This window comes from Hypanus sabinus, chromosome 26 (genome assembly GCF_030144855.1).
Source record: "Hypanus sabinus isolate sHypSab1 chromosome 26, sHypSab1.hap1, whole genome shotgun sequence".
Taxonomy (NCBI): Eukaryota; Metazoa; Chordata; class Chondrichthyes; order Myliobatiformes; family Dasyatidae; genus Hypanus; species Hypanus sabinus.
The window spans coordinates 12,641,649-12,665,438 of record NC_082731.1 but is presented as its reverse complement, the minus strand read 5'-3'; the positions used below and the strand labels follow the sequence as shown (position 1 = coordinate 12,665,438).

Genomic DNA, 23,790 nt, shown 5'->3' with positions numbered 1-23,790 from the left:
AGGAGAGAGGGGGGAAGGGGGAGGAGCACCAGAGGGTGGAGATGGGCTGGTAAGGGGGTGAGGAGATTGGGGAAGGGGGGAGTAGCTCCAGAGGGTGGAGATGGGCTGGTAAGGGGATGAGGAGAGAGGGGAAGGGGGAGGAGCTCCAGAGGGTGGAGATGGGCTGGTAAGGGGATGAGGAGAGAGGGGGGAAGGGGGAGGAGCTCCAGAGGGTGGAGATGGGCTGGTAAGGGGGTGAGGAGAGAGGGGGGAAGGGGTAGGAGCTCCAGAGGGTGGAGATGGGCTGGTAAGGGGGTGAGGAGAGAGGGGAAGGGGGAGGAGCTCCAGAGGGTGGAGATGGGCTGGTAAGGGGGTGAGGAGAGAGGGGGGAAGGGGTAGGAGCTCCAGAGGGTGGAGATGGGCTGGTAAAGGGGTGAGGAGAGAGGGGAAGGGGGAGGAGCTCCAGAGGTTGGAGATGGGCTGGTAAGGGGGTGAGGAGAGAGGGGGGAAGGGGGAGGAGCTCCAGAGGGTGATGGGCTGGTAAGGGGGTGAGGAGGGAGGGGGGAAGGGGGAGGAGCTCCAGAGGGTGGAGATGGGCTGGTAAGGGGGTGAGGAGAGAGGGGAAGGGGGAGGAGCTCCAGAGGGTGGAGATGGGCTGGTAAGGGGGTGAGGAGAGAGGGGGGAAGGGGGAGGAGCTCCAGAGGGTGGAGATGGGCTGGTAAGGGGGTGAGGAGAGAGGGAGGGGGAGGAGCTCCAGAGGGTGGAGATGGGCTGGTAAGGGGGTGAGGAGAGAGGGGGGAAAGGGGGAGGAGCTCCAGAGGGTGGAGATGGGCTGGTAAGGGGATGAGGAGAGAGGGGGGAAAGGGGGAGGAGCTCCAGAGGGTGGAGATGGGCTGGTAAGGGGGTGAGGAGAGAGGGGAAGGGGGAGGAGCTCCAGAGGGTGGAGATGGGCTGGTAAGGGGGTGAGGAGAGAGGGGGGAAGGGGGAGGAGCTCCAGAGGGTGGAGATGGGCTGGTAAGGGGGTGAGGAGATTGGGGAAGGGGGGAGTAGCTCCAGAGGGTGGAGATGGGCTGGTAAGGGGATGAGGAGAGAGGGGAAGGGGGAGGAGCTCCAGAGGGTGGAGATGGGCTGGTAAGGGGATGAGGAGAGAGGGGGGAAGGGGGAGGAGCTCCAGAGGGTGGAGATGGGCTGGTAAGGGGATGAGGAGAGAGAGGGGAAAGGGGGAGGAGCTCCAGAGGGTGGAGATGGGCTGGTAAGGGGGTGAGGAGAGAGGGGGGAAGGGGTAGGAGCTCCAGAGGGTGGAGATGGGCTGGTAAGGGGGTGAGGAGAGAGGGGAAGGGGGAGGAGCTCCAGAGGGTGGAGATGGGCTGGTAAGGGGGTGAGGAGAGAGGGGGGAAGGGGTAGGAGCTCCAGAGGGTGGAGATGGGCTGGTAAAGGGGTGTGGAGAGAGGGGAAGGGGGAGGAGCTCCAGAGGGTGGAGATGGGCTGGTAGGGGGGTGAGGAGAGAGGGGGGAAAGGGGGAGGAGCTCCAGAGGGTGGAGATGGGCTGGTAAGGGGGTGAGGAGAGAGGGGAAGGGGGAGGAGCTCCAGAGGGTTTTGATGGGCTGATAAGGGGGTGAGGAGAGAGGGGGGAAGGGGGAGGAGCTCCAGAGGGGGAGATGGGCTGGTAAGGGGATGAGGAGAGAGGGGGGAAAGGGGGAGGAGCTCCAGAGGGTGGAGATGGGCTGGTAAGGGGGTGAGGAGAGAGGGGGGAAAGGGGGAGGAGCTCCAGAGGGTGGAGATGGGCTGGTAAGGGGGTGAGGAGAGGTGGAAAGGGGGTGGAGCTCCAGAGGGTGGAGATGGGCTGGTAAGGGGATGAGGAGAGAGAGGGAGGAAGGGATGGGAATGGTGAAGTTGCTGGGGGAGTCTTCAGGTTGGAGACTATCCAGACAGAGTATAAGGTATTGTTCCTCCAGCCTGAGTGTGGCCTCATTATGACCGTAGAGGAGGCTATGGATTGACATGACGGAATGGGAATGGGAAGAGGAATTAAAATGGGTGGCCACTGGGAGATCCCACTTTTCCTGGCAGACCGAGTGCAGGCGCTCAGTGAAGTTTTTCTCCCAATCTATGTCGGGTCTCATCGACGTACAGAACAAGCCACACGGGGAGCACCGGATACAGTAGACGGCCCCAAAAGACTCACTAGCCTTGTGCCTTTGGTTAAGAGGGACTGCAAGGCCAATCCCAGGCTGGTGACTCACCGGAGAACCTGGAAGAACAGTCTGGGGTGCTGAACGGTAATGAGGGAGGAGGTGAAGGGGCAGGTGAAGCACTTGTTCCACTGGCCAGGAGGGAGATCAGTGGGGAGGGACGAACAGATGCTCCCCAAGGTATAGTCTGTCTTTAGTACTACAGTGATTTAAAACTTAACCAATAGTCTAACCCCCATTCCCCCTTCCACCATATTATCCATACCCTGGAACATGGAGGTGCCGGTCCTGCCCATGTGTCAACCATGTTTCCAACTGTGACTTTACAATGGGCCAGTCCACATTCCACGTTCCTCTGTGCTACCTGTCGGCCTCTCTGACCTCCCACATTCTGTCTCTTGCCTTTGCTAGCTTTGAACTCTACACTTGTTCAAACTTCCTGACGTCAGATGATGACTCGCTGAGGTAGTTAAAACTCACCGAAGGATCGATGATCAAGGATTAAATTCATTCACCACGTACGTTCACATGTTAGGAACTTGCTGTGCTGCGCTGGTCAGGGCACAACATGGAACAGAAAAGAAAGAATATAGAATTATATATTAAAACACAAAGAAAGTTAGAGGTTAAAAGTCAGATATGGAATGAAATAGGCATTATTAAATAAATACCAGCATCTTTTTATGTGGTTTAAAGTGTCGATGTGCAGTGCAGCGATGGGGGGTAACAGATAGAGAGGTGGGGTGTGTGGCTAATGAATCTCCCTGCAAGGGCAAAGGGTCCCCTTGAGTTCAGCTGCAACCTGTCCCTTTTGCCCTGTTCAGCTCTGCCCCAGAACAGATCCCAACAGTCCAAGTGGCTGAAGTCCTCCCAGCTGCACCAGTTCCTTAGTGACACATTCACTTATAACCATACGATATAACCATATGACAATTACAGCACGGAAACAGCCCTTCTCGCCCCTTCTAGTCCAAGATTTGCCCTAATCCTGTATTCCTACGCTCACCAGCATTTGACACAGGGGCAAACATTACATCATAACAGAGGAGGTGATGCTTCTCCCCCCTCTGCCTAACTCCCTGTATTCACTCTGCAGGAACGCATCTCTCTATTGGTCTGTGTCGTTGGTACCAATGTGGACCGTGAGTCTGCCCCTCCCCCTCCTGGACCCACTCAAATGTGTGTTTCTCACAGCTTCACCGTTCTCGGTAGAATTTTACAGCACAGTACAGGCTCCTCAGCACAAAGTATTGTGCCGACCCTTTAACCTACTCTAAAATAAACCTAACCCTTCATTTTCATATCATCCATGTGCCTGTTTAAGTTTCTTAAATATTCCTAATGTATTTGCCTGTACCAGTTCCCCTGGCAAGGCGTTTCACTCTCTGTGTAAAAAGCTTATCTCTGACACCCCCTATACTTTCCTCCAATCACTCTAAAACTATGCCCCCTCATATTTTCCATATTTTGTTGTTTTACGATATCTTCCACCAGAATTTCTCAACTGCAAAACCCCAACCATCTTTCAACCGGCAACACTTGCACGGTTCAGTGTCACGGCTGAGTCCAGACGAGGGTGGGGTAATAGATTCTGGGATGTCAAAGACTAACGGGATGTACGGGGCAAATGGGTGGGACCTTAGGAGTGTTGCACAGAGGGATTTGGGTGCAAATTCAGAGCTCCTTGAAAGTGCCCTCCTGGACGGATAGAGCAGCGAAGAAGGCTTGTGGCGTGTTTGCCTTCATAGGCCAAGGCTTTGAGTAGAAGAGTTGTGGGGTCACATTGGAGCCGCACAAGACATTGGCTAAGCACGCCTGGAAAACTGCAAACAGTTCTCTTCACTGCACTACAGGAAGGATGCAGTGGGCATTCAGAGCACAGGCCAGGTTCACCAGAATGTTATTTAGTCGGGGGTTTCTGCATTTTGCTTCAGAAAACTTTTCTGGATGAACTTAACAAATTCCACCCATCCCATTCCTTAGGATTATGGAAGTCCAGTTAATATTACAGCTGAGTGAACTGTAAGTATATGAGGGTCGGTCTTTTCCCCAGGGTGGGTAGGGGTTTCTGAAACTACAGGGTGTAGTTTTAAGGTAAGAAGGGTGAAATTGAGCTCACACAGTAAGCAGTGTGATTATGGGATGAGGTGCCAGCGGTGGAGGCCGAAGCTGCCAATTTCCTTTAAAAGACAACGGCATGGGCGAATCGGTTTATTATGGTCACATGTACAAGGTACAGTGACAACCACGCCACTCAGACAATCATTTCCTTACAACAGTGCACAGAGCCTGCATAGGGGAAAAATAATGGAGTGCAGAATAAACTGTATCAGTTAATGAGAAAGGCAGCGCAGGCAGATAATAAGGTGCAAAGCCATGAGACAAAGAGTCCGTCTTATCATCATGTGAAAAGAAATGGCAGAAAGACACGGCCAACAGGAAATGGCAGAAAGACTCGGCCAACAGGAAATGGCAGAAGGACGAGGGCCAACAGGAAAGGACGAGGGCCAACAGGAAACGGCAGAAGGACACCGGCCAGCAGGAAATGGCAGAAGGACACCGGCCAACGGGAAACGGCTAAAGGACGAGGGCCAACGGGAAACGGCTAAAGGACGAGGGCCAACGGGAAACGGCTAAAGGACGAGGGCCAACGGGAAACGGCTAAAGGACGAGGGCCAACAGGAAACGGCTAAAGGACGAGGGCCAACAGGAAATGGCAGAAGGACGCAGGCCAACGGGAAACGGCTAAAGGACGCGGGCCAACGGGAAACGGCTAAAGGACGAGGGCCAACAGGAAACGGCTAAAGGACGAGGGCCAACAGGAAACGGCTAAAGGACGAGGGCCAACAGGAAAGGACGAGGGCCAACAGGAAATGGCAGAAGGACGCGGGCCAACGGGAAACGGCTGAAGGACACGGGCCAACGGGAAACGGCTAAAGGACGCGGGCCAACGGGAAACGGCTGAAGGACGAGGGCCAACGGGAAACGGCTGAAGGACGAGGGCCAACGGAAACGGCTGAAGGACGCGGGCCAACGGGAAACGGCTGAAGGACGCGGGCCAACGGGAAACGGCTGAAGGACGCGGGCCAACGGGAAACGGCTGAAGGACGCGGGCCAACGGGAAACGGCTGAAGGACGAGGGCCAACGGGAAACGGCTGAAGGACGCGGGCCAACGGGAAACGGCTGAAGGACGCGGGCCAACTGGAAACGGCTGAAGGAATGAGCGAGTCAAATGGACTCACTTGTGCTCTACAACTGGAAGTGAAGGAACAACACTAGTTTCCATTGGTGACACAGTCTGTGTGGAGTTTGCATGTTCTCCTGGTGGGTGTTTCGGTTTCCTCCCTCATCCCAAAGGCAAGTGTTTCCAAGCTGCTGTGAATTGCCACGAACGTGTGGCTGAGTGGCCAGTAATAGAAAGGGACGGGGTTGAAACTGACGACTGAGCCCCCGACCTGGGGGACGAGAACATGGAGGAGGGTGTTGATTCAGAGAGTGAAGAGGCCTGTTTCCTCTCCTGCGCACCCTTTCCTCACTCCAACTTCAGCGCATGTGGACGCCACAGGGGCTCCTGCGTGAAAAGATCATTTGGTCTGGACAGTACTCCTGACTGTCGATAATCACTAAAGGGTGGGATTACAACAGACTAAGACATGAATAAATAATACCCCCAATGACGGGGGGCTTCAGGGATCTCTTACATCCAACCAAGTGGGCACCAGACAATCTTTTACTGACTTCTTCAGAATATGACAAGAACCCACAGTGGAACAGAATGGATTTTGTATTGGCCACAGACAAAAATGCAGATCCCATCACAGTTAATGATGAGTTTAAACTTGACAAAGCCCCGAGGCACAAAACAAGCGGGGATCGGAGTGACCAGAACACTTCAAAATGCTTGAAAATATCATTCAGGGAAGAATGTTCGTAACCGATCCACTTTATATCGGAAGCCCTACGCGTGATTCCATACGTTACAGTCAGCCTGATGAGGGGAAATTGCCGGCAAGGACAAAGGAGGGGATTTATCTGACCGCTATCCACCTTTGAGGGCATTTGGGCCACAGACAGTCCCTAAGCTTCTGGGCGTTATAAACAGTTTGTCACCGTAATCTTGTGAACAATTAGGTAAAGAACCCTTTGGGTTGCTCAAGGGCGCAGAGAAAGAGACATCGTTATTTCTAAATGTTTTTCCCCAATGATTAAATATGTAATCCCAACGGTAATCTCATCATCTGTAACCGTTCACACAAGAAACTACAACTCCCCCTCAAGCTACTTAAAATTATAATTAAACCCCTGTTAAATACATTTTTTTACTCACTTGGTTCCTGATTGGGAGATTTATCAAAACATCCCAGCCTCTGCCATATCTCCTGATCCCGAACCAGCCCCGTCTCTCTTGTCCTGTGTCAGGCACCTGCAAATCCCATCCTTCCCGTGCACCGATTGGTGGAAGGACCTCGCCCGGTGAGCCGCCAATACTCTGATTGGCTGACCTTACACGTCAATCAAACTTCCCGGCGCCATGGAGCGGCTGTCTTAAATATTGTGATTTATGTAGCTGAGAATTTTACGGTGAACAATTTGATGCATTCATCTTCGGAAAACGGAGTAAAAGTGATTCGAAACGATTTCCCAACTACAAACCCTGCTTAAAATATAAAATGGCGATCTGCTCCAGGACAGTGACAGGACATGACATACAGGTTTCCGGTACCCAGCTCCCTTTATGTTTATTCCCACCAGATGAGGTATTTCTCGATCCGCCCTCTCCCCTTCCCCACTCTGCCTTCAAATCGCCAGAATGGCGATGTCCCTACCCAGAATGCACAGTGCGCCAAAAGGCGACCTATGTACATTTAAGGGCCACAAGTGCGCAGGCGCGAAGAGCTTCTGGCCGGTGATATGTAAGATTTCAGATGCTGGAATCTGTGGTGAAAAGGACTGGAGGAGCTTAGCAACGGGTCGGGACCGAGAGTGCAGAGGGGAAATAGCCAGTGGAATGGGTGATGGGTGGGTCCGGGTGAGGGACATTGAGAGAAGGCGGTAATGGAACCAGATGAGGGTTGATGAAGCTGGCAGCAAAAGGGTTGTTAAGTGGGTATGGGGCTGGTGGGTGAGGGGGGAAACCGATATGGATCTTTCTCTAAAGAAGGAAGAGGAAGTGTGTTTTCTCTCATTGATCCCTGTGCAGAAAGCCTGCAGGTACTGCAAAGCTACTGAAATTTTCAATTCCAAGAGGGACGGGAAAATGGAGTGGATGCTGAAAATCTGAAATAAAGGGAATATGTTTTTGGAAATGCTCAGCCGTTTATATACAGAGACAGGGCATTTCACCCACTGGGTCTGTGCCATCTACCCATCTACACCGATCCTACTCACATCAATTCCCCCAGGTTCAACCGCTGTCTGTACACTCGAGGCAATCTACCAATCCTAAAGTACTCCCATCAATTCCCCTATTGTGACCAATTAACCTACCAGCCTTCTGTTGATCCTGCCGTCTTGTTTACTGTCTGTTTTAGTCAGTTTACCTTGAGACATTCCCACAATAATTTTTGTTTCAGAGATGGGACATTTAACAACGGCACGACAGCGTAGTGGTTAGCACAACACTTTACCAGTGACCTGGGTCCACTTCGCATCGCTGCCTGTCCATTCTCCCCATGACCCAGTGGGTTTCCTCCCACAGTCCAAAGACATACTGGATGGTAGGTCAATTGGTCATTGTAAATTTTCCCGTGATTGGGTTAATATTAAATTGGGGGATTGCTGGTCTGCCTGGCTCCAAGAGCCACAAAGTCTGATTCTGCACTGTATTTCACTAAGTCAATAAAGAACCCTCATTTTAAAAGCTGCTCGTTTCTTATTCATCTTGTAAGGCTGATTGATATCAAAGTTCAAAGTAAAATGTATTATCAAAGTACAAACATGTCCCCACATACAACCCTGAGAGATTCTTTTTCTGTGGACATAATCTATCGAACAGTTACTGTAAACATCAGGAACTATTAACTGTAAACTATGCAAATGCAAATATAAATAAAAACCAAAAATTAACAAGTATGAAACAACAATAGTCCTTAAATGAGTGTAACTATCCTCTTTTGTTCAAGAGCCTGATGGTTGAGGGATAGTAACTGTTCTTGAACCTGGTGGAGTGAGTCCTGAGGCACCTGTACTTTCTACCTGACGGCAGCAGTGAGAAGAGAGCATGGCCTGGGTGGTGAGGATCTTTGATGATGGATGCTGCTGCTTCAAGATGTGCTCAATAGTTGGGAGAGCTTTACCCGTGTCATACTGGGCCAAATCCACTACTTTTTGTAGGATTTTCCACTCAAAGGCTTTGGTGTTCCCATACCAGGTTGTAACGCAGCCAGTCAGCACCTCCCACCTCACATCTACAGAACTTTGCCAAAGTTTTTGATGACATACCAAATCTCTCCAGACTCCAGAGGAAGTCGAGGTGCTGTTGTGCTTTCTTCACAATAATGTTTAAATGATGGGTCCAGGACAGGTCCTCTGAGATAGCGAGACACAGGAATTTAAAGTTACTGACCCTCTCCACCTCTCATACTCCGATGATTACTGACCCATGGACCACTGGTTTCCCTCTCCTGGTCTACAATCAGTTCCTTGGTCTCATTGACATTGTGTGAGAGGATGTTGTTATTATACCACTTGGCCAAGTTTTCAATCTCTCCCCCCCCCCCCACCGTATGCTGATTCATCACCACCCTTGGTATGACCCACAATGGTAGTGTCATCAGCAAACGTGAATATGGTGTTGGAGCTGTACTTGGCCACACAGTCACGGATGTTAGCAATGTTGTGTTCTTTGGTATGTACCGCTTAATTTTACTCATTTGACCTGGTGCCTCAGACGTGCTCATTTCTCTTTCCTCCTCGTTCTGGGGATTGCCCCATTGTCCTTCTGTCTATCTGCTCAGTCATGCTTTCTACCAGTCCAGGCAGAGGACTCGGTGTTCCTCCTTTGTCCTCAGCAGTTGCTCGCCTTGTTTCAGGTCATCCTTCGTATTCCTGGATGATTAATTTCCTTCCGCTGTTCTGTCGCTCTGGCTGTTGCCAGGCTGCCATTACCTTGTCTCTGCCTCCTTTTCAGCCTCTGACTGTTTACCTAGCATTCCTCGAAGAACTTTGAGTTTACCTACTTGTAAAAATGTAAATACTTTGTTACTTACATTGACGATATGGAGCCACGGTAACATAGCGGTTCGCTCACCTCTGTTACAGTTCAAGGGGTTCGGAGGTCAGAGTTCAAGCCATTCTGTTTGTCCGTTCTCCCTGTGGAACGTGTGGCTCTTCACTGGTGTTCTGGTTTGCTGCCACAGTCCAAAGATCTACTAGTTGGTAGGTTAATTGGTCATTTTAAATTGTCTTGTGGTTAGTGTTGGCAGGGGTTGCTGTGGCAACGTGCCCTGAAGGACCTATTTCATGCTAAATCATTAAATTTAAAAAAACTTTTAAATCCACTGTCTCCATCTTCCAAAACGTTGTGAAGCAGCTCCTCGTCTTATTGGAGGGAGGGGGTGAATATTGGCACGTTATCATTATATTCTCCAATACTTTTAAACTAGTGCCTTTTCTCCCCAACATTTACCCTCCCTTAGAATCATAGAATAATACACGTCCTTTGGCCCAAATCCACGCAAACCGTAGTGCCTACCCATCTTGTACTAAATTCCTGCATTCAGCCCAAATCCCTCTAACCCTCAACCATAGATGTACAGTATTAGCCCAAGTGATTCTTAAGTGATACAATCATCCCTGCCTCAGCTTCTTACTCTGACAGTTTCTTCTATATACCCATCACTATGCACGTAAAAACATTTACCCTCTCATCCTAAATCTGTGCCCCCTAACTTTGAACTTGTCAAATGTTACTGTTGTGTATGTGTCTGTTTACACAATATCATTACTAGAAAATGCTGGAGACTGGAGCTACGTTAACAGGGTCCTTTACTAAACTGAGACCAAACTGAACACACACGCGCCTAATAGCATATGCTCAATTTGATGTATTAGTACAATGTAAAATAGTCCTATATTATAAGTAGGTTATATGGTATATATGATTATAAGTAGGTTATCCTCCCCTTTTATTTTAATAGTGTATCAACGGCTTTTTTCGCTGGGATCACTACGCTAAACAATATGTGTATCCTTACATACAAATGCTTATCAATTGTGTACTTAGTAACTTAATAATATCAAATTCTGATAAAGTAACATAATAATAATTAGTGTTGGAGGGGGTTCTTCTCTGCCCGTGTGAGTAACATCTGTCAATAAACTTGTTTGTTTTAATACATATTTCCATATAAAAGTCATGAAAGCTGACCTCCGATCACAGGGAGTTTCCATGGTCTGCTTCAAAGATGACGCCACCAACAAAAGAAGTGGTTGGTGATCTGCTGTCTCTACTAGTTATTCAAAATTTGGGGTAATCCAGTGACTCACAGAAAGATCAGTACTTTACCAGAAATCTTTCACCGTTTGATGCAGCAGTTGATCGAAAGCCTGTTGTTGGCTCCGTTGTTGTTAAGCTACTGTTAAAGTACAGTTTTGCTGATATTAAGGATTACCTGCAGTGCTGTCTGTCTGGCTCAGGAGGGAGAATTCCTTCAGATGCAGGTTCAGCACAAGTGTGAAAATTCAACAACAGAAACCTTGCAGTTTGTTGCCAGAATTCGGCACTGTTTTCATGCTGTTTCCCAACTTGTTTGTGCAAAAGATGACACATTGACTGAGGATACAAAATATGTACAAGCAAAAGAAACTTTCCCACAAAGGATTAATGGAGGAAATGATTGGTTCAAGATTTACCTTGTGCGAAAGCTGTTCTGTTTGAGTGAAATTGATTTTGTCCTCTGTTCGGTTTACCTTCTTCCCCAGCAACCTGGTTTTCATTTATTTCACCACCCTCAGTAATTTCTCCCTGAGGCTGGTTGCTATATTGTGGGCAGCAACCATATCGACAACGAACAAAGTAAGGTTGGGTAACGCTGTCCTCTGTAAGGAGGACGGTGTTACTGATTTTGATTATCTTGGTTTTCTCCAACTGTTGCAGTCTCTGCTCCATCGCCTTTCTCTCCACCTTCAATGTACTGTTGGTAATGACGTGGTGGACACCAGTGGCGAGACTTGCAACGACGGTAACGATTTCTGTCCGCGGCTCACCGGCTTCCTCAGACTGGATCTCTCTCAGAACCAGTTACGTTTGCTGCTTCTGCACCCTTTTTGCCTTACACTAGGTCGAACTCCACAGTTTCACTATTTCCAACACTGTGGAGGTATTTCCGCGGGTTATTCTTTTCTGTAGCAGTCTGATGTACAAACACATCTGCCTTTGTATCATTCCTGTTGATGAATCCATATCAAAATTTCGTAAGTTGAACCACCTTACCATTCCAAGAACCGTTGTTGTGATAACTTTCTTCTCCCTGGAGGCTGTGGGTTTGTCTGGCTGTTGTTGCTGCTGTTTGGATTGCTGTTCTGTCTCGGCCTCGCTCACGGTGTGGACAGGCTGTGTGAGGTGGTTGCTGTTCTGTCTTGACCTCGCTCGCGGTGTGGACACGCTGCGTGAGGTGGTCGCTGATCTGACTTGGCCTCGCTCACGGTGCGGACAGGCTGCGTGAGGAGATTACCTTTGTGTCTCGGCCTTGCACACAGTGTGGACAGACTGTGTGTGGTGGTTGCTGCTCTGTCTGAGCCTCGGTGACGGTGTGGACAGGCTGTGTGAGGTGGTTGCTGTTCTGTCTCGGCCTCGTTCATGGTGTGGACAGACTGTGTGAGGTGGTTGCTGTTCTGTATCGGCCTCGCTCACGGTGTGGACAGACTGTGTGAGGTGGTTCCTCTTCTGTCTCGGCCTTGCTCACGGTGTGGACAGACTGCGTGAGGAGTTTGCTGTTCGGTCTCGGCCTCTGTCACGGTATGGACTGACTGCGTGAGGTGGTTGCTATTCTGTCTCAGCCTTGCTCACGGTGTGGACAGTGTGCGTGAGGTGGTTGCTGTTCTCTCGGCCTCGCTCACGGTGTGGACAGACTGCGTGAGGAGTTTGCTGTTCGGTCTCGGCCTCTGTCACGGTATGGACTGACTGCGTGAGGTGGTCGCTGATCTGACTCGGCCTCGCTCACGGTGCGGACAGACTGCGTGAGGAGATTACCTTTGTGTCTCGGCCTTGCACACAGTGTGGACAGACTGTGTGTGGTGGTTGCTGCTCTGTCTGAGCCTCGGTGACGGTGTGGACAGGCTGCGTGAGGTGGTTGCTGTTCTGTCTCGGCCTCGCTCACGGTTTGGACAGAATACGTGAGGAGGTTCCTGTTCTGTCTTGGCCTCGCTCACGGTGTGGTCAGGCTGCGTGAGGTGGTTGCTGCTCCGTCTTGGCCTCGCTCACGGTGTGGACAGGCTGCGTGAGGTGGTTGCTGCTCCGTCTTGGCCTCGCTCATGGGGTGGACAGGCTGCGTGAGGTGGTTGCTGCTCCGTCTTGGCCTCGCTCATGGGGTGGACAGGCTGCGTGAGGTGGTTGCTATTCTGTCTCAGCCTCGCTCACGGTGTGGACAGGCTGTGTGAGGTGGTTGCTGCTCTGTCTTGGCCTCGCTCACGGTGTGGACAGGCTGCGTGAGGTGGTTGCTGCTCCGTCTTGGCCTCGCTCACGGTGTGGACAGTGAGCGTGAGGTGGTTACTGTTCTGTCTCGGCCTCGCTCACGGTGTGGACAGTGAGCGTGAGGTGGTTACTGTTCTCACTCGGACTCGCTCACGGTGTGGACAGGCTGCGTGAGGTGATTACTGTTCTGTCTCGGCCTCGCTCACAGTGCAGATAGGCTGCGTGAGGTGGTTGCTGCTCCGACTCGGACTCGCTCACAGTGTGGACAGGCTGTGTGAGGAGGTTCCTGTTCTGTCTCGGCCTCGCTCACGGTGTGGACAGGCTGTGTGAGGTGGTTCCTGTTCTGTCTCGGCCTCGCTCATGGTGTGGTCAGACTGCGTGAGGTGGTTACTGTTGTGTGTCGGCCTCGCTCACGGTATGGACACGCTGCGTGAGGTTGTTACTGTTCTGTCTCGGCCTCGCTCACGGTGCAGATAGGCTGCGTGAGTTGGTTGCTGCTCCGACTCGGACTCGCTCACAGTGTGGACAGGCTGTGTGAGGTGATTACTTTTGTGTCTCGGCCTCGCTCACGGTGCGGACAGACTCTGTGTGGTGGTTGCTGCTCTGTCTGAGCCTCGGTGACGGTGTGGACAGACTGCGTGAGGTGATTAATGTTGTGTCTCGGCCTCGCTCACGGTGTGGACACGCTGCGTGAGGTGATTGTTGTTCTGTCTTGGCCTCGCTCACAGTGTGGACATGTTGCGTGAGGTGATTGTTGTTGTGTCTCCGTTTCGCGCACGGTGTGGACAGACTGTGTGTGGTGGTTGCTGGTCTGTCTTGGCCTCGCTCACAGTGTGGACATGTTGCGTGAGGTGATTGTTGTTGTGTCTCCGTTTCGCTCACGGTGTGGACAGGCTGCGTGAGGTGGTTGCTGTTCCGTCTCGACCTCGCTCATGGTGTGGACAGACTGCGTGAGGTGGTTGCTGTTCCGTCTCGGCCTCGCTCACGGTGTGGACAGACTGTGTGTGGTGGTTGCTGTTCTGTCTCGGCCTCGCTCATGGGGTGGACAAGCTGCGTGTGGTGGTTACTGTTCTGTCTCGGCCTCGCTCATGGGGTGGACAAGCTGCGTGAGGTGGTTGCTGTTCTGTCTTGACCTCGCTCATGGTGTGGACAGGCTGCGTGAGTTGGTTGCTGCTCCGACTCGGACTCGCTCACAGTGTGGACAGGCTGTGTGAGGTGATTACTTTTGTGTCTCGGCCTCGTTCACGGTGTGGACACGCTGCGTGAGGTGGTTCCTGTTCTGTGTCGGCCTCACTAACGGTGTGGACAGGGAGTGTGAGGTGGTTGCTGCTCCGACTTGGCCTCGCTCACGGAGCGGGCAGGCTGCGTAAGGTGATTACCTTTGTGTCTCCGCTTCGCGCACGGTGTGGACAGACTGTGTGTGGTGGTTGCTGGTCTGTCTGGGCCTCGGTGACAGTGTGGACAGGCTGCATGAGGTGGTTGCTGTTCTGTCTCGGCCTCGCTCACGGTGTGGACACGCTGCGTGAGGTGGTTGCTGTTCTCACTCGGACTCGCTCATGGTGTGGACAGGCTGCGTGAGGTTGTTACTGATCTGTCTCGGCCTCGCTCACGGTGTGGACAGGCTGCGTGAGGTGGTTGCTGTTCTGTATCGGCCTCTCTCACGGTGCAGATAGGCTGCGTGAGTTGGTTGCTGCTCCGACTCGGACTCGCTCACAGTGTGGACAGGCTGTGTGAGGTGATTACTTTTGTGTCTCGGCCTCGTTCACGGTGTGGACACGCTGCGTGAGGTGGTCGCTGTTCTGTCTCGGCCTCACTCACGTTGTGGAAATGCTGCGTGAGGTGGTTGCTGTTCTGTCTCGGCTTTGCTCACGGTGTGGACAGACTGCGTGAGGTGGTTGCTGTTGAGTCTCGGCCTCGCTCACGGTGTGGACACGCTGCGTGAGGTGATTGTTGTTCTGTCTTGGCCTCGCTCACGGTGTGGACAGACTGTGTGTGATGGTTGCTGCTCTGTCTGAGCCTCGGTGACGGTGTGGACAGACTGCGTGAGGTGATTACTGTTGTGTCTCGGCCTCGCTCACGATGTGGACACGCTGCATGAGGTGATTGCTGTTCTGTCTCGGCCTCGCTCACGGTGTGGACAGTCTGCGTGAGGTGGTCACTGTTCTGTCTCGGCCTCACTCACGTTGTGGAAATGCTGCGTGAGGTGATTGCTGCTCCGACTCGGCCTCCCTCACGGTGTGGACAGGCTGCGTGAGGTGATTACCTTTGTGTCTCGGCCTCGCGCATGGTGTGGACAGACTGTGTGTGGTGGTTGCTGCTCTGTCTGAGCCTCGGTGACGGTGTGGACAGACTGCGTGAGGTGGTTGCTGTTCTGTCTGTGCCTCGGTGATGGAGTGGACAGGCTGCGTGAGGTGGTTGCTGTTCTGTCTCAGCTTCGCTCATGGTGTGGACAGACTGTGTGAGGTGGTTACTGCTCTGTGTCGGCCTCGCTCACGGTGTGGACAGGCTGCGTGAGGTGGTTGCTGTTCTGTGTCGGCCTCGCTCACGGTGTGGACAGACTGTGTGTGGTGGTTGCTGCTCTGTCTGGGCCTCGGTGACGGTGTGGACAGGCTGCGTAAGGTGGTTGCTGTTCTGTCTCTGCTTCGCTCATGGTGTGGACAGGCTGCGTGTGTTGGTTGCTGTTCTGTCTTGACCTCGCTCACGGTGTGGACAGGCTGCGAGAGGTGGTTGCTGTTCTGTCTAGGCCTTGCTTACGGTGTGGACAGGCTGCGTGAGGTGGTTGCTGCTCCGTCTCGGCCTCACTCACGGTGTGGACCGGCTGCGTGAGGTGGTTACTGTTCTGTGTCGGCCTCGCTGACGGTGTGGACAGGCTGCGTGAGGTGGTTGCTGTTCTGTCTCGACCTCGCTCACGGTGTGGACAGGCTGTGTGAGGTGGTTGCTGTTCTGTCTCGGCCTCGCTCATGGTGTGGACAGACTGTGTGAGGTGGCTGCTGTTCCGTCTCGGCCTCGCTCACGGTGTGGACAGGCTGCGTGAGGTGGTTGCTGCTCTGGCCGGTCTCAGGTGTGGACTCCGGTGCTCTCCTCGCTTCTTTCTTCTCTCTAATTTCAATTCCTTTCCACTTTTTCTGTCTCCAATTGCAGAAAAATCTCTGCAGTTCGTTTTCCTTGCCTGTATTGTTGATTTTGTTTCTTCATCCTTTTTTGATACTGCTGCAAAGTGCCTTCCTGTAACTGCATTTGTTGTGTTTTGAGAGGTCAATTTCTCGTGGTACATCTGTTCTTTTACTTTCAGTAGTCTTTATCATCCTGCTTATTGGCAATATCTGTCTGCCTTGCATCCTCTGTATCTTCCTCCTAGTCGCAGCTGTGGATACTGCGTTCATCCTCCTTGTCGACGCTGTCTAGCTCCTCCTTCTCATTGTAATAGTTGACAATGGGTGAGAGGAGAGCTGCGGACATCTTCCCTGCCGAGCTGCCCTCCTTTGTCGACACATCTAGTGCTTTGATGGTGTGCAAATCCAACGGATTTTCCTGAGCCAAAAATGTTCCAACAATACTGGTCCTCCATTTTCCAGTACACAGAGGTTCAGCTGCTGTGTTTTGTCTCCGTAGGTCAATGTCACTTTAATTTTACCTTTGGGACGCACCTTCTGTCTGTGTAAGTCTTTAGCAGTAGCTTAGTTTGTTTCAGAGGGATGTGAGAAAAAACAGTTGTTTGTAGTCGTGTACAGAGATCACTGTTAAAGTTGAGCCTGTGTCCAGCTCCATTGTCAGTCTCACGCTGCCACTTGTGGAGTGATCCTTATTATTCTTCGATCATCTGTCTCTTTCATGCTGTGAAGTTGCAGACAAGGCAACCCACTTTCATCAGAGTCGTTTTCATCAGAGCTGCTTTTATCAGAACTGCCTTCTCTACTTTTGTGCACCTTCTTGTATTTTCCTTTCTGGCTTTCTTGTTTCTCTGTATTTTGCCCTTTTCCTGCTGTTTACTAGCCAGTGTGGCCCTGTTTGCCACAGTTCCTGCATTCCTTGTCTTTAAACCAATAAACATCAGGGTTATGTGACCTGTTCCTACAATGGTAGCATTTCTTTCCTTCATTTCTGCTCAATGACATTCTATTCGTAACATATTCCAGAGATTTCTGTTGTATCTCTGAAGCACCTCGTACGGCTATTTCTAATAATATTGAGGTGTTCAACGCTTTCTCGAATGTAAGCTCTTTTTCACACAGGAGCTTCTGTGTGGTTTCACAGTGCATACCACTCACTAACCTGTCCCTCAATGCGTCCAATAGACCAGCTCCTGTTATGAATGTACCACAGCTCTGAGGGGCCGAAGGGGCGGGAGCAGCCCCCTCCTTCCGGAGAATCGCAAGATCACTATTAATTCAGGTCTCGGACCCAGGAAATGAGAGACAATGCAACGGTTTTGACCATTGTTCTTCGAAACACCTGTGTGAATTGCATGTCCCTGCTATGTGACAGCTACCAGGGATATGGACACCCTCGGGCAATGTGGGGGTGGGGATTGCATCACCCTACTTTGATGGACATCTACAACTCTGCAAGTCAAGATAAAAGGGGACTGCAGGAGGCGGTACCCCAGCGACGCACCAGAAGGACACACCATCGCTCAGCGCTCCCGTGCTAGCAGGAAGCCATTCAAAGCCACGTGCGTTCCGTTTCTCCTTTGCCTGGGGAGCGGGTGGCTAATAACACCAAAAAGGACTTCAAACTAACAACGGGGAACCAACGCTCCCCTGATTCAACGGAGTTGCTTCATAAAGACCCGGGCAAGTTTTTCCTTTTCTCACCAATCTCTCTAAAACACGTGAAACCCAGCGATTCCCAAAAGGCTGAAGCCTGCAGACTTCTGAGTGACTTTTATATTTCCAACGGACAATATATTATCCCCTAGACAACCGTCGAGATTATTTCTTAATGATGATTATTGCTATATCCGCGCTTTAGATTGAGTTTTGCCGACGTATATGATCTGAATGTTTGTATTAACCTTACTTTTGTGCCCCCTTTATAAATAAAAACTTTTGAAAATAGTGCCATCAGACTCCAACGGACCTCTCTATCTTTGCTGGTAAGTTATCCAGTTACGGAATATGTAACACTCCAAACTGACAATGTTCTGATAATTTGCGCAATTCAGCACAATATTCAGAAATACTTTCATTTTTGTTCTGATTCCATTTATGAAATTTAAATGTATCAGCAATGACCAGTGGTTTGGGGTTTAAATGCTGTTGGAGAGTGTCTACTATTTGCTTGAACGTTTTGTCAGTTGGCTTTTCAGGGGTTAACAAACTCCATAGCAGCCCGTACGTTTTTGCACCCATAACACTGAGTAAGACACTGGCTTCCTTTCCTTCATTAACACTGTTAGCATCACAATATAACTCTGTTCTTTCGATATAAGTTGCCCAGTCTTCAATGCCACTATCAAATGCTGCAATGGTTCCAATTAATGCCATATTTAGCCACGGTCCCTTGTTTAGTTTTTGACCCATGTGACCTTTTTTTTTGCTAGCATCATGAGCGCACTCTGGCTAGATGTGTGTGCCGCTCCTTTTTTATCTCCCTTCTGGGGCAGGCAGACCCTCAACCCCTGGGGTCAGCACCGGCCGTGGTCTCCCGGTCTCCTGTCGTGCTGCCGCTCCGACTGTGTCTCCGATTCCTTTCGGACTCACGGCCTCTCCTGCTTTTTCCAGTCAAATAGACACGGTGTTCCAATATGACGTAGGTTCATTAACCTCGTCGCCAATTTGTTGTGTATGTGGCCGTTTACACAACAATATCATTAATAAAAAATACTGGAGACTGCAGCTACGTTAACAGGGTTCTTTACTAACTGAAACTGAACTGAACACACAAGTATAGATCGATATGCACCTAACAGCGCATGCTCAATACGATGTATTAGTACAACACGAAATAGTCCTATATTATACAGTAAGTTATAAGGTAGTTACCATCTACGGTATCTGTGCCCCTCGTGATCTTATGAGCCTCTATAACAGGGGTCCATGGCATTAAAAAGGTTGGTGAACCCCTGCCCTACAAGGTCAGCCTTCTTTCAACTGTTCTCCAAGGAAAAAAGACCCAGCCTGGCCAACATCTCTCTGTAGCTCACGCCCTCCAGCCCCGGCAACATCCTCATAAATTTTTTGGGACTCTGAAGCTGACCTTCTGTATATTATTTGTTCACTGTTTATTATTTGCACGATTTGTCCTCTGGCACTGCGAATCTTTGTCAGTCTTTGTTGTGTGGTTTTTTGTGGATTCTATTGCGTTTCCGGTTCCGGCAAGAAGACGGATCTCAAGGTTGTACATGGTTGTTATATACCGTACTTTGATCATAAATTTACTTTCAACTTTGAACTTTGATGTTTAACCACATCTTTCCTGATCAAAATTGAGGATCTTTCAATAGAATGTGAAATGATAATGAGAGGTTTGACTGAAGGTTGTCATCTTTCAAAATTTCAGGTTCTGGAACTTGCACACCCGGATTCTCCATGATGGCTACTCATCCCCCAACTTCACTTTGTCCACGCTGTCTTAAGGACTCTTGTCCTTGGTAAGAATCTTCATGCTTAGTAACTTGGAAGGAGAAACGGCAGATCCTTTCCAGGCTACAAAGTGGCTCTGTTCCTTGACCCAGATTGCAGGTGCGACAGCCTGGCAATATATTATGCAAAGTGTTGTTAAACCAGGACTCAACCATTTGGAATTTTCTGCAAGATGCCAATGATATTACTGCGGACTGAATTCCCACTTGGAGGAACCCCTCCGTAAGCCAGGAAATCATTGCACCTGCGCCCAAACCCTTGTCATCTGTGTGGGCTGATTGTGTTTTAGATACGTATGTCATGGCCAGAGGGAAAAAATGCCTGGAGTCGCTTAGCACTTCAGTACTGGGGTGTTTATTAGGTGTGTCAAAAATCAAACTTACAAAAATTAGCAAAAATAGTGAAACCGCCAATATTTACAAAAAGATATCTACTAGAAAATATAGCATTAGTTCTGTACTTTGTTCTGTATGAACTTCTGATCTCTGTCTCCTACTTAGGGCAATCAGCTTGTTTTTTTTGCACACACTACAACATATGATCTTTAATTATCAAAGTTAATTTAAGACTATACGTGAATTAGAATATTGCACACCCCACAAATGTTGTTACAATCATTACAGAATAAACTGAAATATCCGTATAAACTCAGTATGCAAATAAATACAGTATACATAAATACCCCATATGAAAGAAATGGAATTTTTCAGCATGTATGGTTGGAAATGCACCATCAGCACAGTTTAGCCCCCATTATGGGAATATACGCTGAAGACACAGAAGTACACACACTTGGCGCAATGACAACAGAATGACATGGCAATGTTTGTGTTTGACTGAACGGTGTGTGTAAGGAGTGTGTTTACTGAGTGCTCTCTGTCACACCATAAGTTGGGCAGTTGTAACCGGACAGAGGACCTGTATCACTATTTAGGGAGAGAGAGAAGCAGAACACAAGTCACTTAAAATTATTTGTACTGATATCATTTGAAGGAAGAATGATATACAAAAAGTAGAGACAAGACAAGAAATAATAGGAGGGGTAGGCAGATTCGGTATGGGTTCGATGGATGACATTACATCAGACAACTTTGTTAATGTAAGAGACAAGACTAAACCAGTGGGAATGGAGTTTTGGGATTTTCATAAAGCCTTTGAGAAAGTGCTATCATTAAACTACATTTCGGAATTGGGATTGGAGGTGTTCCTGTGGAATGAGTTCAAGTTAACAGGCAGAAAACAAGGATTGGTGGAACAGAGATGGGTCCAATGAAATGAGAACAGGTATGGCACCCAAGTGATTATTCCCCTGAGAGCCAGTATTAATTTGATAGGCTGATTTGTCTTCTATATGTTATTATGATGGAGAAATGCACTCATGCCAAGAGGATGCCCAGGCTGCCAGTGTCTTTGTGTTGAGAGATTTAACTGAGATATATAACATTTTTGGAGACCCAGATGGGGTGCAAAGTCCAGCTCCCCTCAGCAAAGATATCAGCAGCATCATAGGGCACCACAGCAGATACAGGCCCTTGGCCTAATTGCTTCATAATGCAACATTTCCACAAGTGTGGCGAACACCTTATTCACCACCCTGTCTACCTGTGATGCTGCTCTCAACCAGCTCCTACATTACACTCCCTGGTGCCCTACCTTTCATAGTGTAAGCTCCAATGCTGGTCTGACTTTCTGAAATGCAACAACTACGCTCACTTGCATGGAAATGTTTCTGCTACTCCTCAGCCCACTTCCGTAACTCACCAAGATTCCCTTGTAATCTACAATAACCGTCTTCACTGTCAACAACTCGACCTAATTTTATGTCATCTGCAAAGTTGTCGATCAAGCCTTGCACATCCACATGGAAATAATTTCTATACATAATGAGTAAGAAGGGTTCCAACACTGATCCCTGTGGCTCGCCATTCCAGTCAACATTCTCCACACAGGGGAACAAACTTCAACCAGCTCTGTTGGTTGAATCCATCCAAGTAGCTCTCGCTGGATTCCATGGGACCCAACCTTCCAGACCAGGCTGCAGTGGGATCCTGGCAAAGGCCTTACTAAAGCTTAAGTAAACAGCATCCACTACCCTTCCCTCAACTACCTTTCTCATTTCCTCTTCAAAAAAAAATTCATCAAGCACAACTTTCCATACGCAAATCCGTGCTGACTCCTCCTAAACAGGCTCTGTCTACTTAAATGCTGTTAGATCCCGTTTCTCAGAAATCCCTCCAATAACTTCCCTACTAGTGACAGCAGGCTGAGAGGCCTGTAGTTTCCTGTCTTGTTCTTGCTACCCAATAGAAGAACATCAGCCGCCTTTGTATGGGCACTTCAATGGCTAACAATGAAGCAATTTTCTCCACAAGGGCCTCTGCAATTCCTTGTCTAGCTTCTCACAAAGACTGAGGATGCACACTATCAGGTCCAGGGATTTATCCACACTGCAAACACCTCCTCCCTGGTAAAATGGCCTCCAAAACATCACTACATTACCTCTTAAGCAACCACAATTTTCTCCTCAGTGAATACCAAGGAGATATATTTGTGGAAAATCCCACTCATCTCATGTGGCTAGAAACATGGATGACTGGAGGAATCTACTTTCTCCTTGGCTATCTTTTACCCCACATACAGCTAAAGAACCTCTTGGCATTTTCCTTTACCTTACCTGCCAGATCCATCTTGTGACCTCTCACTGAAACAAGAGTTCACCCTGACTGCTACTTTCAGTATTTGCCCTGTATCGTTCCCTAAGAGACAGTCCAGTATTGCACCCTCCCAACTCAGGAAACTTTGCTGGAGACACTTCACATAATCCTCCCTCCAGGCACTCAGGAAAGTCCAGTATATACTGGGGAAATTTATATCTCCTACTAATACGATGCTATTATTGTTTCAACAATGAGTAATTTCTCTACATACATGCTCCTAATGTTCCCACTGGCTATTGGAGGTCTCCATAATACAACCCCACTGGAGTGACCTTACTGCCTCTTCCAAGTTCAACCCATAAGGCCTCCCCAGACTATTCTGCAAGAATGTTAGTTGTAAGCACTGCTGTACAACACACCCACAGAATGTTGGAGGAACTCAGCCGGTCAGGCAGTAAATGTGGTGGGAAATGAGCAGTCAATGAACGTTTGGGTCTCAGTTTGAATCGTCAGCTGTTCATTTCCCTCCAGACATACTGCCTGTCCAGCTCAGTTCCTACAGCGTTCTGTGTGCTTTGCTCCAGATTTCCAGCATCTGCAGAATCACTGGTGTCTGAGTACCACCGTTACGTCTTATCAAAAAGGCAAGATCCCTCCCCAGCCCCCTCACTCACTCGCCTCTACCTCCGACATGCCAGAAGCATCTGTGTTCCAGAATACTGAGATGCCAGTCCAGCCGTTCTTTCAACTCTGTTTTTGCTGTGATGACACCTCCTCAGTCCTCAGAGCCAATCCATGCTCTGAGTTCTTCTGACTTACCTGTTGAACCTTGGTGTATTGAAATAACCGTAGTTTAACTGAGTATGTGCCTCCCTGCCCCGGCTGTCCTGACTGCTGAACTCGCTCTTGCTTTATGCCTTGACTTGCTCCTCCTCCCAGTCCCATCCTCTAGCCCTACTTCAAACCCTACCATGTAGCATTAGCAACTTTCCAAGCAGGGATCTTGGTCCCTCTCTAGCATCCTGTCCCTCTTGTACAGATTGCCTCTAACCCAGAGGAGATCCGAATAGTCCAAGAACCTCAATCCCTGCCTGCTGAAGCAGCTTCTCAGGAAGCAGTTCACCTGGCCGATGCTTCAACTTCTAACCTTGCTAGCATGTGGCACAAGGAGTCATCCAGAGGTCACGGCTCCTCTATCTAACTTCCTATACTCATTCTGCAGGACCTCATCCCCTGTTGCACCTATGTTGTAAGTTCATTGAGAGAGTATGAGAGGGAAGTTGAGGAAAGATTCATGCTGTGAGTCCTGAGTGTAATCTGCAAAACAATGTGAAAAGTGCAAGAATCCGTACAGCATTTAAAAATTAGCTGTGGAGCACTAAACTACAACTAAGAATCAGGCACGATTAACCATGTCCATCTTAACCATAAACAATACGAGAGCGTGTTGGAAGCACTCAGCTGATCAAGCAGCATCAGTCAAAGTTTCAAACAAAGAGCTGGTCATTGGAATTGGAAAAGTGAGGGGCAGAATGGGAGAGAACACAGGCAGATGAGAGATGGGAGAAGACATATGACATGTGACATATGAACGGTACAAATTCTTTACCTGTGGGCAGAGAGCTGGTCAAACGATTGATCAATTTGTTACCGAGTTGAGAAACCACAGTAAAACATGCGAGATTGCAGAACTGATGGACTCTCTCATTAAAGACAGAACTGTTTGCGGCATTCCGGACTAAGA

The 23,790-nt window shown here is 49.4% G+C and overlaps 1 protein-coding gene and 1 pseudogene across 17 annotated transcripts in view; both read right to left on the bottom strand.

Annotated features, from left to right (window-relative positions):
• The window catches only part of LOC132381630 (gastrula zinc finger protein XlCGF17.1-like), a 36,610-nt gene extending 27,110 nt beyond the window's left edge, over positions 1-9,500 (bottom strand). For 2 of the 17 annotated variants that reach the window (XM_059951184.1, XM_059951188.1), the window contains exons 1-2: positions 6,500-6,865; positions 2,652-2,723 (exon numbers count right to left, since the gene is read on the bottom strand). Coding sequence is in view for 4 of the 17 variants with exons in the window: in XM_059951182.1 (XP_059807165.1) it covers positions 2,652-2,682 (31 nt within the window). In the remaining 13 variants the exon portion in view is untranslated. Of the gene's footprint in view, positions 1-2,651; positions 2,736-6,499; positions 6,907-9,380 lie in introns of those variants that run through there. The other 15 variants (XR_009508086.1, XR_009508085.1, XR_009508088.1 and 12 more) reach the window with 15 other exon arrangements.
• A 1,514-nt stretch (positions 9,501-11,014) lies between these two features.
• On the bottom strand, positions 11,015-22,991 carry LOC132381575 (Y-box-binding protein 1-like; annotated as a pseudogene).
• Between the last annotated feature and the right edge of the window lie 799 nt (positions 22,992-23,790).